This window comes from Thamnophis elegans, chromosome 11 (assembly GCF_009769535.1).
Source record: "Thamnophis elegans isolate rThaEle1 chromosome 11, rThaEle1.pri, whole genome shotgun sequence".
Classification (NCBI taxonomy): domain Eukaryota; kingdom Metazoa; phylum Chordata; class Lepidosauria; order Squamata; family Colubridae; genus Thamnophis; species Thamnophis elegans.
Genome location: NC_045551.1, coordinates 68203986 through 68229832, shown reverse-complemented (window position 1 = coordinate 68229832; position 25847 = coordinate 68203986). Strand labels below are relative to the sequence as shown.

The 25847-nt window shown below is 42.8% G+C and overlaps 2 protein-coding genes across 4 annotated transcripts; one reads left to right on the top strand and one right to left on the bottom strand.

The window, feature by feature from the left end:
* The first annotated feature begins 2577 nt into the window (after positions 1-2577).
* Positions 2578-18860, top strand: MTRF1 (mitochondrial translation release factor 1). 3 transcript variants are annotated; one of them, XM_032226991.1, is made up of 10 exons: positions 2578-2663; positions 3666-4086; positions 5796-5887; positions 7658-7739; positions 8674-8781; positions 8868-9040; positions 10362-10479; positions 13537-13673; positions 15421-15519; positions 18657-18860. In XM_032226991.1, the coding sequence occupies exons 2-10, from the start codon at positions 3678-3680 to the stop codon at positions 18777-18779; spliced, it is 1341 nt and encodes a 446-aa protein (XP_032082882.1). In that variant the 5' UTR covers positions 2578-2663; positions 3666-3677; the 3' UTR covers positions 18780-18860. The 3 variants fall into 3 exon arrangements, with proteins under 3 accessions (XP_032082882.1, XP_032082881.1, XP_032082883.1); XM_032226990.1 differs by having other exon boundaries at positions 3663-4086; XM_032226992.1 differs by having other exon boundaries at positions 3663-4086; positions 15425-15519; positions 18657-18743.
* A 619-nt stretch (positions 18861-19479) lies between these two features.
* Positions 19480-23101, bottom strand: LOC116515017 (p53-induced death domain-containing protein 1-like). Its single transcript, XM_032226894.1, has 3 exons — positions 23027-23101; positions 21074-21237; positions 19480-20012 (listed from the first exon to the last, which is right to left on the bottom strand). The coding sequence occupies exons 1-3, from the start codon at positions 23045-23047 to the stop codon at positions 19784-19786; spliced, it is 414 nt and encodes a 137-aa protein (XP_032082785.1). The 5' UTR covers positions 23048-23101; the 3' UTR covers positions 19480-19783.
* Positions 23102-25847: the final 2746 nt, after the last annotated feature.

The window sequence follows — 25847 nt, the reverse complement described above, 5'->3', positions numbered from 1 at the left end:
AACCACCAAGCTCTGAGAGCACCAAGGACCCCTCAATTGGAATAGAGCTGGAAGGGATCTTGGTGGTCTTCCAGTCCTCCCTGACACTTCGAACAATTAACCCGTGGAACAACTTGCCTCCAGAAGTTGTAAGGTGCTCCAACCCTGGAGGTTTTTAAGAAGAGATTGGACAACAGTTGGGTCTGAAATGGCATAAGGGTCTCCTGCTTAAGCAGGGGGTTGGACTAGAAGACCTCCAAGGTCCCTTCCAACTCTTGTTTTTTTGTTCATCAAAAGAAGGACCAGGGGAGACAGGATAGCAGTCTTCCTATAGTTGAGGGGCTGCCCCAAAGAAGAGGGAGTCAAGCTATTCTCCAAGGCACCTGATGGTAGGACAAGAAGCAATGGGTGGAAACTAATCATGAAGAGAAGCAACGTGGAATTAAGGAGAAACTTCCTGAGAGTGATGACAATTAATCAGTGGAACTGCTTGCCACCAGAGGTTGTGGATACTGCAACACTGGGAGTTTTTAAGAAGAGATTGGACAGCCACTCGATATGGCGTCTCCTGCTTGAGCAGGGGGTTGGACTAGAAGACCTCCAAGGCCCCTTCCAGCTCTGTTATTCTGTCATCGCAGCATAGAGACAGGTAGCCAGATTACCGACGGCGCAAGAGTTTAGAAGCACTGAGAGAGATGGTGCTATTAGCCCAGACAATCCTCTTAAAACAGTGTTTCTCAACCTTGGCAACTTGAAGATGTCCGGACTTCAACTCCCAGAATTCCCCAGCCAGCATTTGCTGGCTGGGGAATTCTGGGAGTTGAAGTCCGGACATCTTCAAGTTGCTAAGGTTGAGAAACACTGTCTTAAAATGATGTCCACGTACCAAATATGCAGGTCGGATTGACCTCTTCTGCTTTATTTATCTTTCATCCGATCAGCATGGCAAAAATCAACCACTCATCGTGTTGCAAGGAGCCGATCGGAGGGGCGACTGGACCGACATGATTTGAAAGCAAAGGAGCTAACAGATGTTTACGTTGCTCTTTTAATTTTGGGGGCCATTTATATTGAGGGTTGTTTCTTTTTAAAGAGAGGCGACCAACGCTTGGAGTAAGCATTGAGTTTGGATTTGAAGCTGCATGATCAATCTATTCGCACTGCTGATAAAATGACCCTAAACCCATTGGACCATGGGGAAAAAAAAGCGTGGAAAAAACATACGACGCTTTGGAAACCAGAGCAAGTTTAGTGTATATTTTTCTCCAAACTTTAATATACGTGCCATGCTTTTCATTAACCTGGTGACATAGTTTGGGAAGAATTCTTTATTGGCCAAGTGGGATTGGACACACACAAGGAATTTGTCTTCGGTGCATATGCTCTCCGTGCAGATATAGATAGATAGATAGATAGATAGATAGATAGATAGATAGATAGATAGATAGATAGATAGATAGATACACACACAAACAGACACACACACACACATACATATACATATATATATATATACACAAACACACAAACATCCATCTATCTATCTATCTATCTATCTATCTATCTATCTATCTATCTATCTCTATATCTCTATCTATCTCTATCTATCTATCTATCTATCTATCTATCTATCTCTATCTATCTCTATCTAGCTATCTCTATAGTTTATCTATCTATCTATATCTATAGCTATCTATCTCTATCTATCTATCTATCTATCTATCTATCTATCTATCTATCTCTATCTATAGTTATATCTATCTATCTATCTATATCTATAGCTATCTATAGCTATCTATCTATCTATCTATCTTATATATCTATCTATATATCTATATCTATAACTATCTATATCTATCTATGTATCTGTATCTATCTATCTATCTATCTATCTATCTATCTATCTATCTATCTATCTATCTATCTATCCATATATGTATATCTATGTCTGTCTGTCTGTCTGTCTGTCTATATCTATATCTATCTATCTATCTATCTATCTATCTATCTATCTATCTATCTATCTATCTATCTATCTCTATAGCTGTCTCTATCTATCTATCTATCTATCTATCTATCTATCTATCTATATCTGTAGCTATCTATATCTATCTATCTATATCTATAGCTATCTATATCTATCTATCTATCTATCTATCTATCTATCTATCTATCTATCTATATCTATCTATAGCTGTCTATATCTATCTATCTATCTATCTATCTATCTATCTATCTATCTATCTATCTATCTATCTATCTATCTATCTATCTATCTATCTACCTACCTACCTACCTACCTACCTACCTACCTACCTACCTACCTACCTACCTACCTACCTACATCTATCTGTCTGTCTGTCTGTCTGTCTGTCTAAATTTGAGATGCAGGGATGGAGATTTAAGGGAGAGGACAAAGCTAAATTGCAAAAATGCTGAACCCCAAAAAGAAAATAACGTGGGAAATTCCTCTCCACTTTCTAAACTCATACTGCTTTTGCTGGCTTAAGAGTGTCGTGGCATGGCAGAGGTTAAGCATCTCCCACTAGCCTTGTGGGAGTTGTAGTTCTGAACGAAAGGGCTGCTGGGAACTGTAGTTTCCCCCCACTTCCTTGCTTGGTCTTTCGGCAGCTTCCTTCTTCTTCAAGCCGGCATTTGCTACCTGATGTCTTCTTTCCTTCAAGGTGAGAGATGGTGATGGGCTGGCTGCTAAAATAAAGCACTCACTTGAAAGTAAATCAGGAAGGCTGTAATTGGGGTGTGTGGGTCCGTCTGTCTCACAAGGACAAAGAACGCTTATCAACAGGAAATATGCATGTGTAAAGCTTGTAGCAATTATGGGTAGTTAGTTGATAACAGTAACAAGGATTAGACAACTTGCAGACCTCAGCTAAAACTTAGGGATGGCTTGCAGCAAATGAAGTGTCTATTAGAGCAGTGTTTCCCAACCTTGGCAACTTGAAGATGTCCGGACTTCAACTCCCAGAATTCCCCAGCCAGCGAATGCTGGCTGGGGAATTCTGGGAGTTGAAGTCCGGACATCTTCAAGTTGCCAAGGTTGGGAAACACTGTATTAGAGAACTCCTGGGGCATTCATTAGCCAAGGTTTAGGAATGGGACAGCTACAGACCAATAGAACCAATTGTAGAATTATTGCTAAAATGTTTATTAGAGGATACTTCTCATTATTTCACCTTGTCCCGCCTTCTCCTTTAGTGAAAATGTATAAAGCTTCCTTAATCTTTTGTTCTGGGTTTTTCTTGGCCCTTTTGGCCAGGAGCCCTTTTCCTTAGAGCAGTGGTTCCCAAACTTGGCAACTTTAAGACTTGTGGACTTCAACTCCCAGAATTCTCCAGCTGGAGAACAGATAGATGATAAGAGAAAATAGATGGGTAGGTAGACAAGCAGACAGATGATGGATGGATGGATGGATGATAGAAGATAGATAATAGATGAGAGAAGATAAATGGGTGGATAGACAGACAGACAGATGATAGAGAAGATGGATGGATGGATGGATGGATGATAGAAGATATATAATACATGAGAGAAGATAAATGGGTGGATAGACAAACAGACAGATGATAGAGAAGATGGATGGATGGATGGATAGATCATTAGACAGACAGACGCTATGGAAAGAACTGAATGAAAAATACTAAGGTTTTATTTGTATATTCCAGAAGGTTCCACCCAAGATGCCACCTCACCAGACAAGCCCCATTTTTAGATTTCTCTCTCACCAATGCTTCAAGTACCACCGGAGTTGCCTCCGTCCATCCCTTGCTAAAAAAATCCCTCTTTGGACGGAGCTGGAAACCCTTCCGCACAGCTGTAAGTGCAGGACCGTCACATCTGCGAGGACCTTCCATACCAGCTCCAGGGCGTTGGGAACGCTTTGGGACAGCGGGCCCCTAGAGGCCTACTTACAGACGTTGAAGGAAGAATACGAAAGGATCGACGCGTTGCTCAGCACCTGCTCAGTGAACGAATTTAAGGAAAAGGACCTCAGCTTACGACGGGCTGAATTATCACCCTTTGTGGAGACGTTTCAACAAATACAAGAAGCTGAAAAGCAAATCCGGGAACTGGAGAAGATGTGTACAGGTATGTTTCCCAGGTAGTCCTTGACTTACGACCACGATGGAGCTAGAGAATTCTGTTGTCAAGCGAGACATTTGTTAAGTGAGTTTTGCAACCATTTTACGACCTTTCTCGCCGAAGTTGCTAAGTGAATCACTGCAGTGGGTAAGTTAGTAACACGATGGTTCAGCGAATCTTGCTTTCCCATGGAATTCGCTCGTTGGAAGGCCGCGAAGGGCATGACCCCGGGACACTGCCATCGTCATAATTATGAGTCAGGTGCCAAGCATCTGAATTTTGATCTCGGGAATGCTGCAATGGTCGTAAGCAGGGCCGGATTTTCCTATAGGCTAACTAGGCTTCAGCCTAGGGCCTCAAGATCAAGAGGGGCCTACATTCAAATTGTTAGCAAAATTACAATTACACTATTCTAAAAACAGTGAACACTAAAACACTGAACCGAAAATAAGGAGAAATTCTATGCATAGGACTAATAAACAAACATAAAAATGTATTGGTTAAGATCGTTCCAGCGCCGCGGCAGTTGGGGAGCCCGCCTACGTTCCCGGTACCGGCGGTCGGGCGAGAGGCGCGGCCGCTCCCAGTAGCTGCCCCGTCGACGCGGAGCCCACCAGCGGCCAGGCAGGTGAGGGCGAGGGGGCCGAGCCGGGCAGCTGAGCGCAGCAGGGGAGGCGGCTGACCTCACTGCCTTTGCCGCAGAGCAGAGCCGCCCTCCGTCGGGAGGCCAGCTATATATATATTGATATCTATTGATTTATATCACAGTAATGATGTATTTTATTGTCTCTCATGTAATTTACAAACTTAAAAATGGGAGGTGAAAGGGCCTCATAAGTGGAATAGCCTAGGGCCTCTTTTCATCTAAATCCGGCCCTGGTCGTAAGTGTGAAAAACGCTCCTAAGTCACTCTTTTTTTGGTGCCTCTGTAACTTTGAACAAATTGTCAAGGTTCCGACTGACGGTCCCTTAATGCTAAACTTTATGAAGTACGTCATTTCGGGACAGCATGAAAGCAAAACCAGCTCCGGCTAATTCCCGCGCAATTCCGTATAATTAAAGCGTAGAATCCTCCCTCCCTCCTGCTCCTTGTCCAATTAAATTTCACCATATTGTTCTGAGAAGAGGTCTTGGAAGTGTGGCGAACCCCTGCTGAAGGGACCTTGGTTCTCACCGCCTGAGGTTTAAAACCCACACTCCAATTCCATCTTCCTTAAGAGCCGAGGTGGCGCAGTGGTTAGGCTGCAGTACTGCAGGCCACTTCAGCTGACTGCAGTTCTGCAGTTCGGCGGTTCAAATCTCACTGGCTCAAGGTTGACTCAGCCTTCCATCCTTCCGAGGTGGGTGAAATGAGGACCCGGATTGTTGTTGGGGGCAATATGCTGACTCTGTAAACTGCTTAGAGAGGGCTGAAAGCCCTATGAAGTGGTATATAAGTCTGACTGCTATTGCTATTCCTTCCCGCCCCCCCATAGTTCATTGGCAAGCTGAGAAGCATTAAAAGTGAAAGCGACACCACTATGTTTCGAAGCTTACGTGAACTGTTATAAGTTGAGGACTGCCTTTTTTTTTTTTGGTTCCTCCTTTTGTGGAACGTCACGATGTCTTTGTTTCCGTCACATCTGAGGGAAGCGTCACCCATACCTGATTTTCAGACGTCTGGTGTAACTTACTCATCTCTTTTCAACTTCTGTGGTTCTGCTGTTTTATTACAGAGCTAACTCAGTCAGAAGAGAAACCTCTGCTAGAACTTGCTACAGAGGAGAAGGAAGGCATGAGGCAGAAGATGAGAGCTCTCTACCTGGAGGTGAGCAGAAGCCAGCTGCATCCAGCTGTTGTGTTCTGTGTTTATGAAGAGTTTTGTCTATGGAGATTCTTAGTCATCCTGGTCAGGGTTGTCCCAGAGGTGGTTTGTTTCTTCTTCTTCTTCTTCTTCTTCTTCTTCTTCTTCTTCTTCTTCTTCTTCTTCTTCTTCTTCTTCTTCTTCTTCTTCTTCTTCTTCTTCTTCCTCCTCCTCTTCCTCTTCCTCTTCCTCTTCCTCTTCCTCTTCCTCTTCTCCTCCTTCTCCTTCTCCTTCTCCTTCTCCTCTTCCTCCTTCTTCCTCCCTCTTCCTCTCCTTCTCTTCCTCCTTCTACTACTACTACTATTTCTTCTTCTTCTTCCTCCTCCTCTTCTTCTTCCCCTCCTCCTCCTCCTCCTCCTCTTCCTTTGAAGAGGCTACTTGGATGAGAAGCAAATCCAAGAAGCTTCTTCAGTTCTGCTTCACAGGTGTCTTCTTCTTCTTCTCCTCCTCCTCCTCCTCCTCCTCCTCCTCCTCCTCCTCCTCCTTTGAAGAGGCTACTTGGATGAGAAGCAAATCCAAGAAGCTTCTTCAGTTCTGCTTCACAGGTGTCTTCTTCTTCTTCTTCTTCTTCTTCTTCTTCTTCTTCTTCTTCTTCTTCTTCTTCTTCTTCTTCTTCTCCTCCTCCTCCTCCTCCTCCTCCTCCTCCTCCTCCTCCTCCTCCTCCTCCTCCTCCTCCTCCTCCTTTCAAGAGGCTACTTGGATGAGAAGCAAATCCAAGAAGCTTCTTCAGTTCTGCTTCACAGGTGTCTTCTTCTTCTTCTTCTTCTTCTTCTTCTTCTCCTCCTCCTCCTCCTCCTCCTCCTCCTCCTCCTCCTCCTTTGAAGAGGCTACTTGGATGAGAAGCAAATCCAAGAAGCTCCTTCAGTTCTGCTTCACAGGTGTCGTCTTCTTCTTCTTCTTCTTCTTCTTCTTCTTCTCCTCCTCCTCCTCCTCCTCCTCCTCCTCCTCCTCCTCCTCCTCCTCCTCCTCCTCCTCCTTTGAAGAGGCTACTTGGATGAGAAGCAAATCCAAGAAGCTTCTTCAGTTCTGCTTCACAGGTGTCTTCTTCTTCTTCTTCTTCTTCTTCTTCTTCTTCTTCTTCTTCTTCTTCTTCTTCTTCTTCTCCTCCTCCTCCTCCTCCTCCTCCTCCTCCTCCTCCTCCTCCTCCTCCTCCTCCTTTGAAGAGGCTACTTGGATGAGAAGCAAAACATTTTCAGAGGAATGTCCATGGAGATCCTCCATCATCCAGTCCCTGGTTGTCCCAAAGGTGCTTTTTTCAAGAGGCAACTGGACTTTCTTGATTTCCCTTGAAGACGTTTTGCTTCTCATCCAAGAAGCTTCTTCAGCTCTGATCATTGTGGTCCCCCCATGGTGATGCCATCAAAATACAGAAACTTGGCAACTGGCATGTACTTGGGACTGTTGCAGTGTTCCGGAGTCACGTGATCTCCTTTTTGTGACCTGCTGAGGAACAGAATCCACGGGGACGCCCGATTCCCTTAACGACCGTGCGACAAAACTTAACAACTTGCCGCAATTCACTTAGTAACTGTGGCAATCAAGATCGTAAAATGGGGCGAAGCTCACTCAGCAAATGTCTCGTTTAGCAACAGAAAGCTTTGGGTTCCCTTGCGGTCATAAGTCGAGGACTACTCTCAATTACAAAAGGAACTCTTAAGATCCAATAACACCGTCGAAATGGGCGTATAAGGTTATTTGTCAACCGATGTTTTGTTTTTTTTCCCCTTTCTTCAGCTGTGTGAGAAGATAATGCCGAGGGACAAATACGACGAAAACAGTGTCCTTTTAGAAGTCACATCCGGCAGGACGACAGGCGGTGAGCAAAAATGTCATAATTTCAAAATACCATAGTTTGAGTTCCTGGCTTTGTGGAATTGATTTATTTTTGTTGCGTTCCTCAGTTTTTCTTTTTAGTGTGGTCCTCGACGTACGACCACCAGAGAGTCCCAAAATTTCAGTTGCTAAGCGAAGGGAAGGGAGTTTTGCCCCGTTTTACGACCTTGCTTGTCCACCGTGGTTACGTGAATCAAGTTAGCGATGTGGTTGTTAAATGGAACCGGCTTCCCCTTTGGCTTCGCTGGTCAGATGGTCACAAGCCCTGGGACACTGCCACCGTCATAAATAGGAGTCGGTTGGGAAGCGTCCTAAATTTGATTGCGGGATGCTGCAATGGTCATAACACTGGACCGTGGGAAAGCTGCACGGTCGTAACTCTGGACCGTGGGAATGTGGCAATGGTCGTAACTCTGGACCGTAGGGATGCTGCAATGGTCGTAACTCTGGACCGTGGGAATGCTGCAATGGTCGTAACTCTGGACCGTGGGAATGTGGCAATGGTCGTAACTCTGGACCGTGGGAATGCTGCAATGGTCGTAACTCTGGACCGTGGGAATGTGGCAATGGTCGTAACTCTGGACCGTGGGAATGTGGCAATGGTCGTAACTCTGGACCGTGGGAAAGCTGCAATGGTCGTAACTCTGGACCGTGGGAATGCGGCAATGGTCGTAACTCTGGACCGTGGGAATGCGGCAATGGTCGAAACTCTGGACCGTGGGAATGCGGCAATGGTTGTAACTCTGGAGTGTGGGGATGCTGCAACCGTCGTAACTTTGAAACACGGTCATAAGTCTCTCTTTTCAGTGCTGTTGTTACTTTGAACAGTTGAGGACGGCCTTGTCCTTCGTCGTGCTTGCAAATTCTTTATAAAAAATATTGTTCATGCTGAGATTTCAGCGGATTTTATGTTTCAGGCGACATTTGCCAGCAGTTCACGAGAGAAATCTTCGACATGTACCAGAATTACGCAGAATACAAAGGCTGGACGTTTGAAGTCACCAAGTACTGCCGAGCTGAGATAGGTAGGAGAAGCCCCTCGCCCGGATATCTCCATGGGGTCCCCCACCCCACTCCCTCCCCCCAATGAACAGGTTCTGCTTTTTTTAAGGGGGGCTCCACCACGCAGCGGCCCGAGTCTTGGGAAGCCACGCCTACCAACGCTTGAAGTTTGAAGGAGGGACACACCGGGTGCAACGGATCCCCCAGAGCGGCTTGTCTTCCAGAATGCAGAGAATGCACACCGGGACCATGACGGTCATCGTCCTCCCTCTGTCCGAGAAGGTAGAAGTTTCCTCACAGCTTTTCATTCTCTCTCTCCCTCTCCCTCCCTCCCTCCCTCCCTCCATCTATCTATCTCTAGCTTTCTTTCTGTGTGTCTCTTTATATTTCTGTCTATCTCTGTCTCTCTGTGTGTCTTTCTCTCTCTCTGACTTTATCTCTGTCTAAATCTTTCTCTCTCTCTCTTTATCTTTCTGTCTATCGGTCTGTCTGTGTGTCTCTCTTTGTATTTCTATCTATATCTCATTCTATCTGTCTCTCTCTCTCTCTGACTTTATCTCTGTCTATCTCTACAATTCTCTCTCTCTCTCTCTGATCTCTCTCTTTCTCTCTCTCTCTGTCTCTTTATCTTTCTGTCTCTGTCTCTCTCTGTGTGTGTGTCTCTCTCTCTGACTTTATCTCTGTCTATATCTTTCTCTCTCTCTTTATCTTTCTGTCTATCGGTCTGTCTGTGTGTCTCTTTGTATTTCTATCTATATCTCTCTTTTTCTATCTGTCTTTCTCTCTCTGTCTCTGTCTCTCTCTCTGACTTTATCTCTGTCTATCTCTACGTTTCTCTCTCTCTCTCTCTCTCTGTGTCTCTTTATCTTTCTGTCTATCTCTGTCTCTGTGTGTGTGTCTTTCTCTCTCTCTCTCTCTGACTTTATCTCTGTCTATATCTTTCTCTCCATCTTTCTGCCTATCGCTGTCTCTCTATCTGAGTGTCTCTCTTTGTATTTCTACCTATATCTCTCTTTTTCTATCTGTCTTTCTCTCTCTGTCTCTCTCTCTCTCTGACTTTATCTCTGTCTATCTCTACGTTTCTCTCTCTCTGTCTCTCTTTATCCTTCTCTCTCTCTCTGTCTCTCTTTGTCTTTGTATCTGTCTCTCTCTCTCTTTTTCTATCTGTCTATCTCTTTTTGTCCCTTTGTCTCTCTGTCTCTCTGTTTCTTTTTCTTTCTGTCTATTACTCTTTCTCTATTTTTCTTTCTTTCTTTGTCTGTCTGTCTGTCTCTCTCTCTCTCACTCTCTCTTATTGAATGTCACATGTAAGTTAGCAGCAAATCAATTATTTCCATAGATGTGATTCCGTCTTGCAAGATGCTTCAAATGTTTCCATCTTTTAGTAGGAGGAATTCCATGTATACCATGGAACTTCTTTTCCCCTCCCTTCCTTTATCCTTCCTTCCTCTTTTTCTCCCATCTCTCCTTTTCTGTATCTGTCTTACTGTCTTGTCTTGTCTCATCTCTTGTCCTTCCTCCCTCCCTCCCTCCCTCCCTCTCTCCTATCCATCCATCCATCCTGCTCCCCATAAAATGACACCTGGGACTCCTCTTTCTCCAGGTAGAGATAAAAATCAACCCCAGCGATTTACGGATTGACACATTTCGAGCCAAGGGCGCCGGGGGACAGCACGTCAACAAAACAGACAGCGCTGTTCGAGTTGTACACCTCCCTACAGGTACGGCGCCATTTTGCTTTTTAATCATCACTTCCTTATTCATGTAAATATGTGTAAATATTAATCTAATATCAATGTTCCAGCTTCTAATACTGTAATAGGTGACCTTTTCTTCCTCTTAGACCTCAAGATTCGCTTGTTCTGACCCAGCCCCCCAAATACGTCCAACCCTCTGTAGTTGAAGCAATGCTTTCTTTAATAGGAGCCCCGGGAAAAAGTTTCTCTCTCATTGCAGGCTAACAAGGCTGTCCATCCAGGAGATGAGAAGTTGTCTGCCCCACCTATTCATCTCCGCCCCCTGCCTTTGGTCCCCAGAGCTTGGGTGGGGCTTCGCTAGCAGCGGTGGCTCTCCCGGCCCAAGGACCGGCCCATAGATTTCCACTGCTCTCCTCTCCTCTGCCACATCTATTCATCTCCACCCCCTGCCTTTTATTCCCAGAGCTAGGGTGGGGCTTCACTAGCAGCGGTGGCTCTTCTGTCCCAAGGACCAGCCCATAGATTTCCACTGCTCTCCTCTCCTCTCTGCCTTCTGTGCATCCTCACATCAGGCACTGGACCAGCTGTTCCTCCTCTTCCTCATCAGCCACCTCCAGACCTGGGGGCTCTTGACTCTCCATTTGAGGGCTGACAGATGGCCCAGAATCCGCCTTTGTCGCTCTCTCTCTCTCTGCCAGCTCCATTCCCTCTTCCCCCCCCTTGGAGCTCTCAGGTTGCCCTGATACTGACCCTCACTCCCACTCCTCCTCCTCCTCCTCCTCCTTGTGAAAGAACAAATGATAAAATGGGCGCAGAACTTTGGCTTATCATTTGTTCTTTCGCAATTTCCTCTTCCATTTCATACTTCAGGAGGAATTTATATATTCTCCCTATCATCTTTCTATCTGGGCTTTGAATAATTTTATCCAATTCGTGTGGTTCTGTTTCGATGTCATATAATTTAGTATCATTATTGTATTTAGTTTTGATTTGGAGGTAAGTTAGCCGGTCAACTTTCATGTTCTGTTCTGCCAATTCTTCAATTGTTTTTAAATTTCCCTGGCTATCAATTAAGTCTCTGTATTTTAGCATTTTGTTCAAATCTATAAAATTTGGGAGAGTCATCCTTTCTGTCGGTGATAGCCAATTCAGGATTTTCACATAGTGGATTTTTTTATTTATTTTGAGCCATTTTTGCAATAACGCTCTTCTGATTAAATGATTTTGAAAGTATTTGTGCGTTTTATTTTTATCATCCCATAGGAACGTATGCCAGCCTCCTTGCAAATCATGCCCTTCTAAGGTCAATCCTTCAATCCTTCACCCATGTTATTGTTACTGCTGATGGGTATAAATCCCAATTTGGTAATGCTAAGCCTCCCCTCTCCTTGCTGTCTTGCATTGACTTTAGTTTAATCCTCGCTTTTCATCCCTGCCAAATGAACCTAGCAGTTATTTTGTTTAATTCTTGAAATAATTTTTTACCTGGATTAATAGGTGCGGCTTACAACAGGAATAAGATTCTTGGTAAAATATTCATTTTAATTGTCGCTATATGTCCCATGAGTGATAACTGAATATTTTTCCAATTTTCTAAATCTTTCTTTATTTGCATCACTAATTTATTATAATTATCGTCTTTAATTGTGGAACGTTTTGCCGACACCCAGATCCCCAAGTATTTCACTTTCTTAGTTATTTTCATCCTGGTTGCAATTTCCAGTTCCTCTTCTTGCTTTTTTGTCATGTTCTTGGTTATCATTTTTGTTTTCTCTCTATTGATCTTTAGTCCTGCCACTTCGCCATATTCTTCTAATTTTTGAATTAATTTCAGGCTGGATTCTAATGGATCCTCTAGAACAAATACTAAGTCATTGGCATAGCCTTGGGTCTTGAGTCCTGCTGGGAATAGGGCGGCATATAAATAAAATGAAACCTTATATTCTTCATTTTTGAGTCTTAGACCTTTTATTCCCTGGTCCTTCCGAATTTCATTTATTAAAGTTTCCAAAGTTAATATAAACAGCAAAGGAGAGAGGGGGCGTCCCTGTCTGACTCCTTTTTTTATTTCAATCTTCTCTATTAGATCTCCATTCATCAGAACTTTGGCTGTTATACAATCCTTCTATCATTTTATAAATTTTTCTCCGAATTTAATCTCATCCAATAGTATTATAAATTTCCAGATTACATTGTCAAATGCTTTTTGTGCATCGAGGAAAACCAGTACCATTTGTTTTTCTGGATGCGCCTCGTAATACTCTATTATGTCTAGGATGACTCTCGTATTACTTTTAATGTGTCTGTGGGGTAAAAATTCATTTTGGTCTGGATGTATTCGTTCATTTAAAACCTGTTTAATTCCTAGTGCCATAATTGCTGCAAATATTTTATAATCGGAGTTTAGTAATGGAATTGGCCTGTAATTTTGAACTTCTTGTAGGCTGGTTTCTTCTTTTGGGATTAGTGATATTATTGCTTCTGAGTGATATTATTGCTTGAGAGACCGCCTGCTGCCAATTACCTCCAATTACCTCCAACAGACCGATTAGATCCCACAGATTAGGCCTCCTCCGAATTCCATCCACTGGCCAATGCTGATTGGCGACCACCCGGAGGAGGGCCTTCTCTGTGGCTGCTCCGGCCCTTTGGAACGAGCTCCCCGTGGAGATTCAGACCCTCACCACCCTCCAGGCTTTCCGCAAAGCCCTTAAAACCTGGCTGTTCCGACAGGCCTGGGGCTGATGAGTTCTTGTCCCCGCTCGAATGGTGTGGCTGTTGATTGTTTTTAAATTGTGGTATTGTTTGTCCATGTCTTTTTTTCCCTATTTGTATCCCCCCCCCCCCCCGACTTGGGTTGTGAGCCGCCCTGAGTCCCTTCTGGGAAAAGGGCGGCATAGAAATATAATAAATTCAATTCAATTCAATTCTGTCCATGATTCGGGCATCTTGGCTTTTCCTAAAACTTCGTTAAACATTTCCATTCCTAGCTCTTCCAATATTATTTTGTTATATTTGTATAACTCCACCGATATTCCGTCTTTATGGGTGTCTTACCGTATCCTTCTCTTCTCTCCGGAGGGATCATCGTTGAATGCCAGCAGGACCGATCTCAGCTCGCGAATAAGGAAACGGCATTGCAGACACTGAAAGAGAAACTCTACCTCCAGACTGTCGTGAAGGACATAAACGAACAGCAGAGTACGAGGAAGCTGCAGGTAAGATCCAACAGGATGGCTCTCAATCAGTGTGAGGGATTAAGACGTCATAAAAGGGAGTATTTGTAGCTCAAGATTGAACCATGGAGTCCTTGGGGGGGTCTCCGAGCTGAGTGGCTTAGTTGCAGACGTTTCACAACCCAACTAGGTAACATCATCAGTGTCAGCGTTCCAAGTGTCATGCAGAATTAAATCAGAGTCCAAGGCAAAACGATCCTTTTTGTTCCAATTTAATAAGACAGACATCTTAGGCACATCTGCGTTATGAAATCCCAATACTGGAAATGACATCAGAATCCCACCCAGTTAAAAGTTCATGATCTTGTCCCCCACAACCACAATCCATCACATGGTCCAATCTTCTTCTTCCACGCTGGCATCCACACCCAGCTGATTCCGGTCAGCTGTGAAAGCCCGGAGACAAAGGATGACCTTGGCTTCTAGTAAAGAATGAAAACAATACACTCCACAATCTCACTCCTGTCTATTCCCACCTCCCATTGACTATACTTAAAGAAACAGCATAATGAAATAAGAGAAAGTGTGGCAGGCCAAAATTCTAAAAGGAATATAAATGCAGGCCTGGCGATCAGTGCTAAAAGGGAGTGAGGTTTGCAGAGTGGAGGAGGAGGATAAGGAGGAATGTGATGGTACTCTCTGAGCTTGGTAGTTCTCTTGCAGACGTCTCCCTACCAAACTAGGTAACGCCATCAGTGCCCACGCTCAGATGAAGAGACTCATTTGACTCCATAGAAGTGGGAGATAAAGAGAGCCTTCCTTCGGAGAGTACATGACTTTGTACGGCCCGTATCAGTCTTGTGAGAATGTCCAAACAAGAAGCACACCCTGTTGTGATCAAGGCTTCCCGAGAGCATGAAGCAAACTCCTTGTCCCAACAAAAAACCCCTTTCATTAATTGACTGTGAATTCTGCTCATTCACAGCCGGCCAAGTCTTTCAAGGGAGGATTTACAGTCACAGACCTTATCTGGCTTGGAGAGCTGCCAGGCCGATCTCTGCAGAACTTGGCCAGGAGTCTCGGAGAGTCACGAACCAATGAAGCGAAGTAATTGTCTCCTGCAAACTCCACTCCCCTTTCGCTCCTCTTTTATTTCCTCTGGGAGGGGCCATTCACTGTCCACCTGTGGCCTTCCTCCCAAGTCAACCCCAGTTCTTTAGCTGTTCCCTTCGTCTGGCAACTCTGCGCATCCGCACACTGGGAACAGGCTCCAGCTGTTCTTCTGCCTCACTGATGTCTGACTCCGAAGGCAGCTGATAACTGTTGGACGGCCCTGGGCCCCTCTCTGCCTCCGACACAGAGCCCTTGTCAGAGCCTTTCCAGACTCCAGGACTGGCCCACGTTCCTCCCCAACCTCCTCACTGTCCACATCTGTTGTCAGCTCCACTGGCCCCTGGTGGGCCACAACGCACCCAAGGACTGGGCTGTGCATTCCTGATCCTGTCCCATTTCCGAGTCACAATAGCAAATGCCCAAACTGGTTTGTGTGTTCTTTTTCCTTGTCACAAGACAGATGAAAAACCATTCCAGATTGGGATTCCTTGCAACCGTGTGCTGAAATATTAAGGTTTCTTACGAGAAATTAAAAGTTGCAAAGCGCGTGGTGGAACACGTTACATAAAAAGAGTCATCTAATAATTGTCTGTTAACAACTGTCTCACTTAGCAGCCGGGGTTTTGGGCTCAGTTATGGTCGTAAGTCGAGGACTACCTCTGTCCTCTTTTCCCAGTTAGGGTCAAGATCCCAATCGGAGAGGATACGCACGTACAACTTCAACCAAGATCGGGTGACTGACCATAGGATTTCCTATGAGGTCCGCGATATCAAGGTATTTATTCAAAAATAGGTGGGCAGAATTTTTCCCCGGAAACCAGGAGCAGCTGTGGTTCCTCCGAGGTGCAGTGATTATGTACCAAAGGGTTAAATGTAAATATATCACCCCTTTTTTTCGGATTTGGTGGGTGCTTTTAAACATGGCCTTAATTTAACCCAGAATTGTTTTTTTTTTAAATAAAATTTTTATTTTCAGACAAAACACAAACACACTGTCAGCATTCCAAGTATCATGTAGAATTAAATCAGAGTCCAAGGCGAAACGATCCTTAAAGTTCCAATTTAATAAATCAGACATCTTAGCACATCTGTGTTAATCCCAATTCTGGAAATGACATCAGAATCCCACCCAGTTAAAAGTTCATGATCTTGTCCTCACATCCACAATCCATCACATGGTTCAATCTTCTTCTTCCACGCTGGCGTCTCCACCCAGCTGTTTCTGGTCAGGTGTAAAAGTGCAGAGACAAAAGATGACCTTGGCTTCTAGTAAAGAATGAAAATAACACATTCCACAATCCTACTCCTTTCTATTCCCCCCTCCCATCAACTATACTAATGAAACAGCATAATGAAATAAGAGAAAGTGCGGCAGACCAAAATTCTAAAAGGAATATAATTGCAGGCCTGTCACACACAACACATATAACATAAAAGTCTCTTCAACTACACACAGTGTGTTGATTGGTTACAAGGTCCTTTCCATAGACATCAATTGAATTTTAACAAAATTCACCTATCGACAATCAAGATAGCTTTATATACATTGTTATTATGTTTCCTCCTATTCTAAGCCATTCTATTATTTTAGCATTGATAACATTCTCTAATAATTTTCAATTCCATGTTTTTCCTCCATTATTAGTATCATCAATCTAATATACATGTATACAAATTGTTATAATTATTAAACATCCATTAAGCCTAGCTATTATTACATCCTTTCAACATAAGGCACATTAAAGTTAAAGAAAATTTACATTATGACATTTTATTACATCATCCTGAAATCATCCAATGGTATTACATCTTTATATTCTATTCTATATAAAATTGTTTATCTTTTATAAAAAGGCTTTTCAATATCATCTCCATAATCCTCACTTACAGTATTATATAAAATTTCATATTACCAATCTAGTATATATAAATGCTTTGTTATCATTATTAATCATTTATTTGACTATAGCTATTATTATGTTGCACATAGCACTCAAAATTTAACTACATTTAACTAAAATGTATTGTGACATTTCATTTCATCATCCTGTATCCTTCCAGAAATAGTGTAGTCCAATATCTCTTGCCATTTGTAAAGTCTGTATTCTAAGTGTTTTCTTGATAAGTCTTATGTGAACTTCTCCTAAGAACTTGTTCATTGCATGTCTTATAAGGATTCGAAACCTTCTATCAGCTCCTTTTATCAGCTTAACTTTTGTTATCATTAGTGCTTCTGCCGAGATTACTCTCATTATTTCTGCCAAATTTTTTCTCCTTTCTTCATCTATTTTCTGACATCTGGACTAAAATTCTGGTTCATTGATTTCTCCTTTCCGTATTTCACACTTGTCATTTCCCTCCACTCTCAGTTTGCTGTCAGTGTCAACAATTTTCTTATCACTTTCATATGTCTCTGTTATTTTTTCAGCTCTGTCCTCAAACTTCATCACTGTCCCCGTACTTTCTATATTTTGATCTATAATTTCAAGTCTCTCTGTAATTATTAAAACTTTTTGAATTTCTAAGAAAATTCTTTGCAAAGTTAGTGCCTTTTCGTCTCACCTTGTGCCATTTTCCAGGTTATAAACACTGCCAGAACATCGGAGGCTTTTTAGGTTTCAAACAAGTTCAGTGGAGTTTTTCAAATCAAAGCTTTCTCTTTCATTCAAAGGAACACCTCTTTTCCATCTGTTTCTGCCTCTCTCTGTAAATACCAAATTCCGAGAGGGGTAAAAAAAAATTTAAAAAAATTATGCTCCATCCAAGCCTTACGAGAAGCTTTTAATCCATGAGTACAAAAAAATGGAAAAAGTATAGAGGAAGAAGGAAAAAAAGGGACCAGTCCAGTTTAAAAGTAAGAGGCATTTGTAAAAAGTCCATCCATAAAAAAACAAAAACAAAGTTAAGGTAGAAAAGATAAAACGATAGTCTTAAACCAGCGTTAATTCGCCGCTTATTTTCTTCTGTCTTCAATTTTATTTTAAATTCCAATTCTTTTGGGTTTTCCATTCTCTAATAATAAAAAAAAATTCTCACCATATCGATGCACTCCTGTACTGCTTCTGCTTCAGAGGCTTGTCCCAACCTTCTGCAGCCGTTTTGGCTGCTTCTCTTGTAGCTGGCAAAAAGAGCTTTCTCCTGGATCAATCAGGGGCTTTGCGATGCCCCTGAGATCAGCAGGACATGCTCTTTTCTATCACTGTTCCTTCAGAACAGTTTAGGTCCAAAAGGACCGTCCAGGAACAGAGATATCGACGGCAATCCTGGAGCCCCAAGATTTCATGTTGTGTCGTTGCGACGTCAAGACCCGCCCTCCAACCCAGAATTGTTAATTCCACTGGCAGATATTTGCACGAGCCACTGATAACCAGAATAACAATGTTGGAAAGGACCTTGGAGGTCTTCTAGTTATTTTGACTCTAAAGTGCAGAAGCCTGAAAATAAAGAAGGCTACTCTGTGAATAACAGAAAAGTATTATCTTGTGAGCTGAAGTGTTATGCTAAGAATTGACCACCAGGAGGCAGCCAATGACTGATTTTTGCAGCTGTTGTCTGCCTTCTAGTGGCCAGTTAATGTTCTAGCAGCACAAAAAATATATAAATGCAAATCATTCTTCCCACCCCATCAGGTCTTGGGTTTGGAGGGGAGAGGACTTGTAACTTCACAGAAAATGGAAGGCCACTGTAAACATCTCAATTCTTCTAACGAGAAATTAGAAAAAAGAATTAATTGCATACTTAATAACAGACGTACAACGTAAGATCTGAAGTACTTCGGAATCATTTCATAGCCCTCTTAGCAACTATATTTTTGGAGTGTAGTGCTGTCCATATCTGTCCAGATAAAGAAAGCTTACTTTGACTGTCTCCATCCACAGTAACTCCTTCAAATGTTTGCTTTTTTTTTGGTAGGGATTTTTAAACGGCAAGGAACATCTGGATGATTTAATCAGCAGCCTGTTGGAGGCTTCACAGATGAAACTTCTGGCTGAACAGTTGGAAAATAATTTGAAATCTCTGTCGGCAGGCTCCTGAACTGATGGAGCGAACTTTTTTTTTTTAAAAAAAAAAGGTTTCTTGTGTTGGTAAAAAAATTAAAGAGAACTATCTAAGAAACGCTAATCTCTTTGTTTAATTTCATATCTGGTTAACACGGCCTCTGATTTTGCGAGCATTTTTCAAATAATCTGCTCCCCCACCCCTGCCCTCTGCTCTATGTGGCTCTCCGTGGAGATTCTCCGTGGAGATTCTGACCCTCACCACCCTTCAAGCTTTCCGCAAAGCCGTTAAAACCTGGCTGTTCCAGCAGGCCTGGGGCTGATGTGTTCCCAGCCCCACTCGAATTGTTGCGGCTGTTGATGTGTTTTTAAATTGTTTTCTGTATTTGTTTTGTCTTCTTTGTTTTTTGTACTCCCCCTTTTCCCTATTTGGTTTGTTAGCCGCCCTGAGTCCCCTCGGGGAATAGGGCAGCATACAAGTTTAATCAAATCAAATCAAATCAAAGCAAAATGTGCACCCAACTTCACAAAGAAGCAATTTCATTTGTGTTTAGTTCCGACTGGTTTATCAAAGAGGACAAATAGATTTACCAACAAGTGAAATAAGAACAAAATCAATAGTTTAGGAAGACTGTTGATGCTCAAGGCGTTCCAGAGTTATGCTGGAACACACACACACAGACAGAGAGAGAGAGAGGGAGGGAGCGAGGGAGGGAGAGAGAGGGGGGGGGAGATAGATAGATAGATAGATAGATAGATAGATAGATAGATAGATAGATAGATAGATAGATAGATAGATTACTTCGCTGTTGTTTTTTCAAAATCATTTCAGGCCTCCTGCATTCAAATTTTAAAATTTGAGAAATCAAACCGTAGTGGATTGTACCGAAAAGTCCGGACAATGGCGTAGAAAACGGATTTTTTTCCCGTTGCAATCTTGTTCATGTTTACTCTTTCCTATTCTTAACTTCTTTTTTTTTTTTTAAAGAGTCCTGCTGAGCCCGGCTCGACTCTTGCTGTGAGGATTGGGAGCCTCTGGATTTACTTATGAGTAAGCTGGTTAATTTTCTTGAGCCGCTCCTTGTTGTTCGTCGTCTTATACACGGTGATGAGGAAGGGGAACGCTGAGGGCAGCTCCACCTTATCGCTCAACTTCTGGTGGCCCCAGTGAAGGCAACGGAGCTTCTCGGCCAAATCCTGCCTTCCGGATTTTTCCAAAGCCTCTTGAAGCATTTTTGTCTTGTTCGGTTTGTCCCACGATCGTTCGTACCTGGATAGGGGTGGAAAACAGGTTCAGAATAATTTGCAGAAGGAAGCACACGCCCAATCATTCAAATGTTTGAAGACTTGTTCTTCTCATCAAGTCTTTGGGCCTTTTGCCATTTCAAGTTCTCATCTTCTATCATGTATCTATCTATCTATCTATCTATCTATCTATCTATCTATCTATCTATCTATCTATCTATCTATCTATCTCTCTATATCTCTATATCTCTATATCTCTATATCTATATCTCTATTATCTATCTATATCTATCTCTCTATCTATCTATCTATCTATCTATCTATCTATCTATCTATCTATCTATCATCTATCTCTATCTATCTAATCTACAGCTATATCTATCTATCTATCTATCTATCTATTTATATATATCTCTATTATCTATCTATCATATCTATCTATCTATCTATCTATCTATCTATCTATCTATCTATCTATCTATCTATCTATCTATCTATATCTACAGCTATCTCTATCTATCTATCTATCTATCTATCTATCTATCTATCTATCTACAGCTATCTATATCTATCTATCTATCTATCTATCTATCTATCTATCTATCTATCTATCTATCTACCTACCTATCATCTACCTACCTACCTACCTACCTACCTACCTACCTACCTACCTATGGCAAATACCATACATTCGTCATGAAATCTCCAGAACCGTAAAATCTACAAACTTGAAATTTGGCACATATGTTCCTCTTAGCTTCTAGGTGCTCGTTAACAAAGGATTTTTCAAATTGACCATCCGATCATTAGTATTTCTTATACAGTATTACATTAACATGCTCTGATGCTAAGGAGTTAGACACTACTCCCCCTCCCCACCTGAAAAGAACTCTGTTCCAACTGCCAGGTGCCTTATATTAAGACAGTCTGATGCTGCCCCTTCACTAGACCAGGTGTGGACCTGGTCACCGCAGGAGTTATCCGGCCTGCAAACTGGGAGTTTAGACATTCTACTCCCCCTCCCCACCTGAAAAGAACTCTGCTCCAACTTTGGATTTGTTTTGTACTTTGTCAGGATTATCTTACCAGTGTTCGAGCATCTTCTGAGCCTGCCTCCTCTTCTCTGGGGTGAGGGCATGGATCTGGCTAATTTCAGCCCTGGTGAATCCCAGTTCATAGGCCACCATTGGCCACTCAAAGCTCAGTTGCTTGCCAAGATCTCTGAGGGACTGAAGATTGATGACGGCATCCTAGTAATTGATATGACACATCCGTAGAACATGGTCAGGCACTTGATGGCGTCAAAAGGGTGTCAGAATCCAAGTTGGAGTTCCATTATTCCCCAAACCCCATCGTCTTAGAGGCTGGAATCAGTGGTGGGATTCCAAATCTTTTCCTAGCGGTTCTATGAGAGAGTGCTTCGCGTGTGCACTCAGCACTCAGAGACTGCCATCGGTGTCAGCGCCGGTGAGCTAAGATGTTGTTTAGCTCCGCTGAAGTGTGGCAATCTGCTCTTTCACACGAATCAGGTGAGCTAAAAAACAAAGGACTACAGGACAGGGAACGACAGGGGCGGGAGGGTGGGTCCAGGGGTGCGTTCCCGCTTCTATTGCCGCTTTGCTCAGGAATGCGCTTCGGGCGTGCACGTGCTTGATGTACGCTATGCGCGTATGTGCAGTAGGATAAAAAATGGTGGCGTCTAGAGCACTGCTGATAGAACCGGTTTGGGGGCATGGCTGGCTGAGTTACTTCGGCCGAACCAGTCCGAACCGGTAGGAATGCACCTCTGGGTGGGCCCAACCAGAGGTGGTATTTGTCCGTTCTCTGAACTACTCAAAATTTCCGCTACCAGTTTGCCCAAACTGGTCCGAACTGGCCGAATACCTCCTCTGGCTCGAATGACGTGTTTAGGCTTTTTCTAAGGTGGGGGTTTCGTTGTGACCAAGTAAAGGACAGAGGCAAAGAAAGAATTCCTCTATAAATCAGATTCTCCTTGAACTTTCTCATGTCTCCAGTCATTCACGCCAATATATAACTTTTATAACTTTTTCAAGGCTACCACACAGTCTACCAAGCCTAACTTTAACAGACAAGCCCACAAATACGCAATTTTGTACAGATAAGCCTACCATAAAGGCAGCTGTATTAAGAATCAAAAACCACTCCCTACTTTTTAATCATTCCAAATCCATGTTTTTCAAACTTGGGGACTTTTAAGAGGCGTGGACTTCAACTCCCAGGATTCTCCTAGCCACCATGCTGGCTGGGGATTTCTGGGAGTGGAAACCCACGCATCTTAAAGTCGCAGAGTTTGGAAAAAACACGGATTTAGATGAATTGCTTTCTTTTCTCCTTACCTCATTATTTTTTTTTAAAAAAGTATCCAGAATCTAAACATAACATTAAAATAACAGCTGCAAGTTGCACCGAAGTATTTGTAAAATCTTAAGCTCATTAACATTTAAATTTTACTTAGCATTGATTTCCCTTCCTCAACTTTTCTTCCTTCCTTCCCTTCCTTCTATCTCAATCATCCTTCCTTTCCTGTCCCTTCCTTCCCCTTCCCTCTCTTAATGGCCTAAGGATTAGTGTTGATAATCTTTAACTTACACTGTATAAACACCATGTATACCAACAATAGAATGCATTGTATAAGTTTTATAGCACTAGAATAATTAAAAAATACTAAGAAATGTGTTTTTGGTTTTTATTTACTATTAGAGCTTCTCCATATAAGGAACAGGGACAGTAACAATAGTAAAAAAACCAACCCCCCACACATTTTATAATGTTTTTATTTCTTAGAAAACCCACAGTATTTCTTAATATTTTCTGAAAGGGTTAGTGAAAAATCTGGGTGAGAAACCTTGAAGATTTACATGAATGCAAACTTGTTTTGATGGTACCACTCCACCATTTGCCAGTCACAAATTCAGCTCAAAACAGTGGCGTCCAGAATGCTGGTCACATACTTAAAATATTTAGACGGGTTGGATTCCAAAGAAGGATTCTGACAAATTAAAATATTTTTTCGCTTACCTCTTGGGCTTTATTTGGCATTCTGCTTCAGGATCCACACGGTGCTTTGATTCAAGAGGAAAGCTGGATAGAAATAAAATATTTTTGATTCCTGTTAAAATTTATTGCCATGTGTCGTTCCCATGCCATTATTTTTATCAGTAAATCAGGAGGAGTTTGGTAGTACTTTTTCAGACAGTAACCCATTTTATTAAAAGGCGTGAAAGCGCCTGTCTTTTAATCAAATTGATTAGGCTAATAAAAAGTCTGTTTCCTGATAGATAGATACCATATAGAAGTTTAGGTTTCCTGGGTCTGCAATGAGAAACACGTATTATTATTATTATTATTATTATTATTATTATTATTATTATTATTTTTTAAAGCAGTAAAGGTTCCCCTCGTACATATGTGCTAGTCGTTCCCGACTCTAGGGGGCAGTGCTCATCTGTTTCAAAGCTGAAGAGCCAGCGCTGTCTGAATATGTCCCCGTGATCATGTGGCCAGCATGACTCAATGCCGAAGGAGCATGGAACGCTGTTCCCTTCCCACCAAAGGTGGTCCCTATTTTTCTACTTGCACTTTTACATGCTTTCGAACTTCTAGGTTGGCAGAAGCTGGGACAAGTCACGGGAGCTCACTCCCTTACGCGGCGCTAGGGATTCGAACCTCCGAACTGCCGACCTTTCTGATTGGCAAGCTCAGCGTCTTATCCACTGAGCCACCGCGTCCCTTTGCAGTAACATCCTATTAATTACGCTTGGTGTGAAAGTTAAATAAAGGGATCCTAATTATTATAGCACTCTCACTCTTAAAACATTTTTAAAGGCAGTCTATAAAATTCAGTAGAATGGATCTTCTGGTAGAATCACGCAGGGCTGAATCCTGCCTGGCCCCAGAGAATTTCCTTCTTTGAAAGATAGTTTGGGAATTCTGACGTCTCAACTCTGCAAATATTTTTCAAGGCAGCGAGCGAGGCCCATTGCATCATCAAAATGGTAAAATAATTAAAAGTACTTTTTTCATACAACATTATCCATGTTTCTTACTTATCTCTTGGTTTTCATTCAATAGTTGCTTTCCTTCCTTCCCCTTCCCTTCTTCTTCTTCTTCTTTTTTCCTTCTTCTTCTTCTTCTTCTTCTCCTCTTTCTCCTTCTTCCTGTTCTTCTATTCCAAGTATTTCTTGGATCCCTGTGCAAAATTCAGACCCTGGAATAGGAATTAGAGAAGGTATTATTTTCTGATGGGAGACAAACCACAAATATTATTATTATTATTATTATTTCTTCTTCTTCTTCTTCTTCTTTTCTTCTCCTCCTCCTCCTCCTTCTTCCTGTTCTTCTATTCCAAGTATTTCTTGGATCCCTGTGTAAAATTCAGACCCTGGAATAGCAACTAAAAGAAAACTGGTTTATGTCAAGAGAGTTATTTGAATATATCCGAGTGTTGCTAGACACCAACTACAACAAAACTAAAGGTTAATTTTTAACGGGCTTTAAGCTGTTTGTTACCCATGGCTGGGTACCTCTGAAAACTTCGTTAGTTAACAGTTGTATAATGAATGCTACGTTATGTTCCAGTGAAGGAGAACATACCTTTGGGAAGAACGTCCAATGCACTCTTGAAAACGGTCACCCAGTTTTATTGTATATACCCGTGATGGCGAACCTATGGGACACGGGCCATAGGGGGCACACAAGAGCCCTCTCTGCGGGCACGCCAGCCATCGCCCCAACCTGGCTCCACCACGGAAGGGCATGTGCCTCCCGCCAGGCAGTCAATCTTCCTAGTCTCTGCCGTCCATGTGCAGGGCCAGTGGTGGAATTCAGCCGGTACTATCCGGTTCGGCCGAACTGGTAGCGGTGGCGGCAAGAGGCTCCGCCCACCTGCCTCGATGTCACCACGTCCCGTTTTTTACGGTGTGCATGCGCGGAAGGTCCTGTGCATGTGTGGAGGTGGTGTGTGGGCTCACATTTGCGAACCGGTAGTGAAGGTAAGTTTCACCCTGGGCGGGGCGCATGTGCGGGGAGGCCCTTTCATTGCATTTTGGGGGTTCTTCTGTTACGGATATTCTAAAAGGAACACCCGCTCACCTATTTTCAAATACCCCTGAAAGCACAAAAGAAATGGAAAACCAAAGATTGGCCGGGAATATAATTTTGTTATTAAATGTTTTAATTGCACTGATAAACCTTGTTGCTTGAGAGCTGAAATAAGGCGGCAGAATTTCAATTTATTTGACCTCAGCTGGGAACGTGTGGTTGGTCTACTGGCTTTTTTTCCCTCCACTGTTCTGGGCACATCTGCAAATGACCCTGTAGGTGAAATTCACACATACGGAACCGGAGAATAACCAGGATCAACCAAACCACTAACATTCCCTACATTGCAGGAATATCGGAAAGGCTCAGGAGGATCTTCAGTCAACATTGCATACGCGAACACTTCAAACCCAAGAATACGACACTAAGGCAGAAGCTTCTCCACTTGCCCAAGGATAAAACACCCAGACGTAAAGTGAGCAATGTGGTATATAGGCAGTACGATGCAGTGAGCCCTGGGCAGATCTGTACATTGGGGAAACAAAACAGCCACTTCCCACACGCATGGCGCAACATAGGAGAACAAAGCCATCAGGACTAGATTCAGAGGTCCATCTGCGTTTGAAAGCCAAAGGCCGCCCTTTTGAAGATAACAAAGTCCACATTTTGGGCAGAGAGGACCACTGGTTTGAAAAAGGACTCAGAGGGGCCGTCTATGTCAAAGTGAACAGCTTTCCCTCAACAGAGGGGGAAGAATACAACATTATCTACCTCCAGCCTACAACACGGTCCTTTCAGC

What these genes read in the sequence shown, in the direction of transcription:
- MTRF1 (XM_032226991.1), top strand. Translation starts at nt 3,678, where the DNA reads ATGCCACCTCACCAGACAAGCCCCATTTTTAGATTTCTCTCTCACCAA. An exon ending in TGAGAGCTCTCTACCTGGAG is followed by an intron (nt 5,888 to 7,657) that starts GTGAGCAGAAGC and finishes CCCTTTCTTCAG; the next exon opens with CTGTGTGAGAAGATAATGCC. An exon ending in ATGAGGTCCGCGATATCAAG is followed by an intron (nt 15,520 to 18,656) that starts GTATTTATTCAA and finishes TTTTTTTGGTAG; the next exon opens with GGATTTTTAAACGGCAAGGA.
- LOC116515017 (XM_032226894.1), bottom strand. Translation starts at nt 23,047, where the DNA reads ATGCCAAATAAAGCCCAAGAG. An exon ending in TGCCAAATAAAGCCCAAGAG is followed by an intron (nt 21,238 to 23,026) that starts GTAAGCGAAAAA and finishes ATCAATTACTAG; the next exon opens with GATGCCGTCATCAATCTTCA. An exon ending in CAGAAGATGCTCGAACACTG is followed by an intron (nt 20,013 to 21,073) that starts GTAAGATAATCC and finishes ACCCCTATCCAG; the next exon opens with GTACGAACGATCGTGGGACA.